Source organism: Trachemys scripta, chromosome 11, assembly GCF_013100865.1.
Source record: "Trachemys scripta elegans isolate TJP31775 chromosome 11, CAS_Tse_1.0, whole genome shotgun sequence".
NCBI lineage: Eukaryota > Metazoa > Chordata > Testudines > Emydidae > Trachemys > Trachemys scripta.
In genome coordinates, this window is record NC_048308.1 from 37,934,697 (window position 1) to 37,941,273 (window position 6,577).

A 6,577-nucleotide genomic window follows, 5' to 3' on the forward strand; every position below is an offset into this window, starting at 1 on the left:
TCTAACCCACATTTCTGTCTCTGCTGATCACACTGAAAAGTTTGGGGAGTGGGGTTGTTTTTTGTTAGGTCTTTGCTGAAGTGCAAAGAAACCAAGAAGGTTCAATGCCCACCATCTCCAGGGTATTTGTCTTTGAAACTCTTCCTTCGCCTCCAAAGTGCCCGCAGAGCTCCACGCAAGCCTGGTTTTATTTCAGCGGTTTGCTTCCAAGCGAAACATGAGACGTATACCTCGGCCACAAATAATCCTGTCTAGAAGTTGGGAAACTCCTGTGGCCATGCCGTGGCTAAGGCAGAGGCTCGTAGTTAGCTAGATTGCCCTTCCCAGCACCTGCCAAAGCCTGGCTCTCCTCTGACACTGCTCTGGTGCAGGTCGAAAGGGATTACAATTAAGATGTATGGGTTTGATAAAGTCGGGTTGTTTCCCGGTGGATGCAGGGGAGTTGACTGTTTCCCATTTCCATTTGTCATCAGCACATTTGGAAGGCCCGTTCATCACCGGGGGAGGGGATGTCGGCTAGGGGCCGGATCACAGGGCCCTGTGTCTTGGAGAGAGCTGCAACTTGTGAGAAATGTTTCCAAGAGCTTTGCCTGGGGCGGCTATGGAGACTCTCGCTTCCTCCCCCCCTTCTCTGTCTCCCATGCTCTCCCGCTCCCTTTCTCTCCTCTGTCTCTTTCTTTCTCCCCCTCGGCTCCCATCTTTCTCTCCTTCCCCCACACTCCGCTCTTCTCCTGTCTCCCCCTTTCTTTGCCGTGTCCCTCCTCCCCTTTCCTCTCTCATTCAGCTCACTCTCTCCTCTTTTCCCTCCCTCCTCCCTGTCTCCGTCTCATCCGGGGTGAGTGTTCGTGGCTCCCCGGAGCAATCTGCCCTGCCAGGCTCCGAGACTCCGTCGTGTCTACGGGCCAACCCAGCCCACCCCAGCGCCTGTCCCGCCCGCCCTGCTCTCATGCCAAGGCCTGTTGCGTGATTCCAACTAGGGCTGCACATTCCCTGCCCCAGGCGCTGTGGTTTAGGCCTCTTAATCATCTTGTCTGCAGCAGAGGCCTCAGCACCAGCCAGTTCCCTCCTCTAGTCCCTGCGCCAATTGGGGCCGAAGGCTCCACTTGCTGAGCAACAACAGTAAGAGCTACAGAGGCTCAACAGATAACAAGGCCGCCTTGGGTTTGGACTCAAGCCCGCTTCCAGGCAGCCCTCTTCGGCGCATCGCTTCATATCCTGCCCAAAGGCTCTTTCATGTTGCGGCACTTTGGGGGCTACATCAAATATTAGCATGATTTTACAAAGCTGCTCTCTGCCCGAAAATGCACGTGTCAAAGAGCCGCACTGGAGGCATGAGATGTTAGCACTGACACTAACTCATCTTGTTAGCGGGGGGGCTGCTTCCAGGGACTTTGGCAGATGGTTAGGACCCACAGTTAGGCTTTGTTATAAATAAAAGCTTTTGCAAAAGCTGGTGGCAGTAGAAGCATTTCCATTTTTCCCGTGAAATGAAAACACTCTTTGGGCTATAAACAATCCCATGCGATGTTGGCAACCCACACATAGGGGGGTCTTGAACAGTAAAGTCAAGTGACACCCATTAGTTGTGCCTGTCCTGCAGCCAGAAGTTGAAACTAAACAATGCTCCTGATGACAAGTTAGGGCCAAACTGGGGGGGTCAATTAGACCGGTTTAAAACGAGTAACACCATTGAGTTCAATAGAAATTACTCCAGATTGACACTGGTGCAATTGAGCAAAATTAAGGCTTACCTAGTTGGTTTAATTTAAACAAAAACAACCTTTGTTTTATTGGTAGCTTGGGAAAGAATCGGTTACCCCTGAAATGTAACCAACCCGCACAATGCACTGATTGGAAGGGGCTGATGTTGATCTAGAAATCTGTATAGCTCCCACTTGGCTGGCGAGGAGCAGGATTTAGGCCTACTTTGAATGGAGGTCACTGATACCATGGCACAACACAGCTCTACTGGCCCGGGCTTTAGCACCGCAGTAACCTGCAGGATCCCACCCCTCCTCTGAGCAGCACTCATGCAGACAGAACTAGAGCAGCTCCGCCGAGCAGCCAGCCCCAAGACATTGCAGGGCCCTTGATTTTGGAACTAGGCAGTTAATAATGAATTTAAAAAGCTTCTTGGGGCTGGGGGAGCAGCGCCCAGCGGTGACTGGTCAGGGCTGGAATCGGTTACCAGTGTCGCCTCCTCGTGTGTCACACTGGGGCCCGGAGGAGCTGCAAGTTGGCAGGAGACAGTCCCGGACTAAATGTCTGTGGCGCCAGCGCGCTGGGGGAGGGGCGGAGTCTGGCATTGCTAGGGGCTTGCTGAGTGATTCATGGCTGCTGCCGACTGGCAGGGGCGAGATTTTATTGTGGAAGGGAAGCGAAGGGGGAGGGGAGGAGGGGACGGTCAATTACTCAATGCAACAGTTGTAACAAGGGCAAAGAAAGCCACGTAAGAAGCATAGAGACCCCTCCTCCAGGGCTAGGCTGTAAAACGCGGATGTGCAAGGTAAGTTTGCAGAGAGGCAGGGGCTAGTGTAAATAGGTGTCTATAATGTGTGTGTGTCTGGATCCCGAAGGAAATACAGCCCAAGTACAGTGAAAACAATAATTTATTTAAATAATCTCTTATTGTAAAAGCAACATTAAGAGTATTCTGTGTCCATAATAAATAACCAACAGTACCTTTTTTTTGTTTTAAGGTTAAAACAACGACTGTGAGGGGGAAATCAGTAGCTTATTTTGACAGCAACGAGAAAACGTATCAAACAGTGAAAATAATCAGGAATGTGTGGCGCCTACACAGAGAGCTGGGAGTTTCCACACTTTGGTCACAAAACCAAAAATGAAATACAGGTTGATCCAATGGAAATTTTTTTATACAAAGAAAACAGGAAAAAATCTGCACAGACAGCTTTATTTACAAACATTTCCTCGGGAACGATAGTCCTGCACCCATTTAAAAAAGATAATTTAAACTCGGGAGGTTTTTTTTTTAATCTACATATAAAAAGTATTTATCTTTTTTCAACATCAAAATGAGGTCATCCGCAAAGGCACCTATAAACTTTTAAAAAATAAAATTAACAAAAGTTATCCACTGGTGATTTGATGAAAAATAGGAGAGGAGGGAAGGGGGGGGCGTTATTTTCTATTTGCTGTGAACTACACGGGAAGAGAAAAAATAAACCGCAGCGAGGAACTAGTCTGCGAGTTGGAACAGAGAGAGACACTGGGTGAGAGACACACCGAGGTAACCGAACCCGGGTCAGAACAAAGCAAAGTCTGCAGCGAAGAGTTATTCGCCTGTTTAATGTGCCAGAGGGAGAGGGAGGCGTTGAATGCCGAAGAAATTCTTCATCAAAGCACCAGTGTCTGTACCTCAGTCCGCTCGGGTGTGTGTTGGGTTTGATCCCCCTGGATCTCTGCTCAGCGGGGCTTGTTTGCTCAGTCTCTGCCGAGTTAGAAAATCGTCCCTGCACTGATGGCCGCGCTGTGGTGATGATGATGGGGCTGCGCTTGCTGCAGGATAGGAGAGGCGGCTTGCAGGTGAGAAGCGGAGTTAGCCGCCTGATGATACCAGGAGTAATTACCGAGGAAAGCGGCCGCTCCGCCGCTGGGGCTGGATGCGGAGCTTCCTCCGCTGCTCATGCGCTGGTGTGGAGCAAAGTCCCAGGTAGGGGCCGAGGTCGGGGGCGAAGCGCAGGGGGGAGAGGCGCTGCCTCCAGGATGCTGCTCCGAGGGGATTTCGCCACTTTTCCACATCTTCTTGAACTTGGACCGGCGGTTCTGGAACCAAATCTTCACCTTTCCGAAGGGAGACGGACAAACAGGCGTGAGAACTGGGCTGGGGAGGTGCTGGGTGTGTGGGGGCTGGCAGGGTAATGGTAAGCCACTGAAGCCAGAGGTTATTATGAGCAGAGTGCCTGCTCCATGATCCTCAGCTGGGCCAGGCAAAGCATGCAGTAGGGGGGGAGTGGGAGTGGGAGTGGGGCAGGGAACCGGGCCATAAAGAGAGCAAGAAGGACAAAATCAGTAGTTTCAACTCCTCCGTATGCCGGAGAGCAGACAACATTTCTCTAATGAGAGTTTTGTTAATCCCAGCGCCTCCCTCCCACGGACACGAATGGGGTCAGGGCCACGGCCCATTTAATCATCTCGGGAGCGCAAACTAGGGAACTGCAAACAGCGTTCTCCGTTACTGGATGTTTAACAGCGGGCAGAAAAAACAATCAGACCAGACAGGGTGAGACACGGCAGGGAATATGCCACGTGCCCCTCTGAACCAGCGCTAAAAGGCACAGACTCCGTGCTCCAGGACGCAGCGTGCAAGGCGTAAAGGGCAAAATTCTGGTCCTGTTGAAGTCAATGGCAAAACTCCCACTGAATGCAACAGGGCCAGGAGTTCCACCCTGAGGGTGAAAAGTGCCGGGGCCTCTTACCTGCGTCTGGGTGAGGCCTAGGGATGCCGCCAGTTCAGCTCGCTCGGGCAGTGCCAGGTACTGTGTCTTCTGGAAACGCCTCTGTAGAGCGGCCAGCTGGAAGCTGGAATAGATCGTCCTGGGTTTCCGCACTTTCTTTGGCTTCCCGTTTACTATCCTGACCTCGGGCTCGCATTCTTCCTTCTCTGCTATAATAACAACAACAATCACCACCATCACTCACCAGCCATGCTGTAGGGAAAAGTTAACCTGGAATCAACACAAGGCAGCTGATTTGCAAGACGTTGTTCCCCATGCATCCTATTCCGGGCCATTTGCACGGCATGAGCCCTGCGTGAATTACCGGCAGAAACGTGGCCAGTCCATCCCCCTGCTAACGTCTTGCTCCCATCCCCCGCCAAACCAGTGATCCGCAGTCAGAGCCGCTTGATAGCCTTAAAAATGAGAGGGGGAGAGAGGGGCACTTTTAAAAATAATGGACCAAATCCTCGTCTGGTGTAAACAGGCCAAGCTCTGTCTAAAGCAATGGAGCTGCTCTGTTTGACACCAGCTGACCCCAAACTATTTCCCCCAGAGGCTTAGCCCTACCAGACTCATTGTTAGCCGGGGAAGCCCTGGTTCCATAGGGTCCATAGGAGCTGTAAGTGGCAGTGTAACCCAGGTCGTAGCCGGCTTTGGCGGAGTAGGGGACCGTATTGATGCCGCTGGCGTGATACTGGTAAGAGCCCATCTGTGCATAGGGCGACCCGCTTCCTCCGCCGCCTGTTCCGTGCTGCTGCTGCTGCTGGTTGGTGTAGTAGCTGCTGTCGGTGGCTGTGGACACCGGTAAGGTGGGGGACTCCTGGGACTTGTGCAGGCTGCTGTGCTCGTGATGCTGGTGGTAACTGTTGGAGGTAATCTGGTTTGAATGCATATCTGAGACTAGACTGTCAAAGACTCCAGTCATCCTGATCCTCCCTCCCCAAATGTAGAAGGGGGGGGGAGAGACAGCCGCAGCACCAGGGGGCGAGGGGGGAAGGCGCCTCAGCCCCTCTGCAGTCAGTACAAGTACAGGGAGAGCAGAGACGCTGCTGCTGGAAGCCCCGAGGAGGAGATCACTGGAGGTCCCACTCTGTTGCTGGAGGAGTCACCATCCTAGCCCGGTCACACACTCTCCCAGACACCGGGCGGCGGCGGCAGCTCCGTTGGCTCCCTAGCAGCTTTACGATTGTCTGCCGCGGTGGAAGCTGCCAGGCGGGCATTTAACACCAGTCACGTGAGGGCAGGCGACGTCACCTAGCAACAGCCAATCAAGTGCGCAATCACATTGTATCCCTTCGGGTTCCATAGAACCCCAGGACACAAGAGGCGGCTCACATGTGACACGTGCGCTGAAAAGGAGGGGTGTGTGCGGGGAGGGGGGGAACAAATACAAAGAGGAACCAGCCTCCAGGGGGGTTTACACAAAACAGAGCGTTGCCATTTTAGTATTCACACTGCAGCAGTATGTATAAATACGGCAAACTAGGGGGAAGATGGAGCAGTGAGATCTGAGCCCCGTCAGATCCACGGCTAGATCCTAGCCCAGCAAGATTCTAGTCTAATCAGATGTTATTTTAGCCTAGTCAGATTCTACTTTAGCCAGATCTAGTTATGTCGCTTGTGAAGCCCTAGCTATATTTGTTGACATAGTTATCACGGAGGCAAGAAACCCTCCGCAAACTCTCATTTGTTCTGGTTTCCCGCTTAAACACATCCTCTTCATGAGAGCTGAGTTTAGAGTGGAGCGGAGGGTGCTATTACTAGAATGATGATGATATACAGCCAGAATATTATACAGTTCGTACATATAGCGTGTCCCTCAGATACAAGGTGATGGGTTCAGTTCAAGATTCTAAACAGACAGATAGATGTTGTTCAGTGACAAGGGGGCAGAAGAATGGAAGACAAGTGACTTGGTGCTATACCTACCTAGAGTTACCACCGAGTCACTTTATGACCCTAGACAAGTCACTCGATTTATCTGTGCCTCGATTTCTCCATCTGTAAAATGGGGATAAGGACCCTCATCCTTGTTTGTAAAGTGCTTTGAGATCTGGGGATGAAAAATTGCAATGTGGGTGTCAAACGGTATTTTTTTAATATCTGCATGGACCTAG

General features: G+C 51.6%; 1 protein-coding gene across 1 annotated transcript; it reads right to left on the reverse strand.

The window, feature by feature from the left end:
• Positions 1 to 2,607: 2,607 nt before the first annotated feature.
• DLX2 (distal-less homeobox 2) lies at positions 2,608 to 5,662 on the reverse strand. Its single transcript, XM_034785812.1, has 3 exons — positions 5,028 to 5,662; positions 4,440 to 4,627; positions 2,608 to 3,804 (listed from the first exon to the last, which is right to left on the reverse strand). Exons 1-3 carry the CDS (start codon positions 5,383 to 5,385, stop codon positions 3,460 to 3,462), a joined length of 891 nt encoding a protein of 296 aa, XP_034641703.1. The 5' UTR covers positions 5,386 to 5,662; the 3' UTR covers positions 2,608 to 3,459.
• Between the last annotated feature and the right edge of the window lie 915 nt (positions 5,663 to 6,577).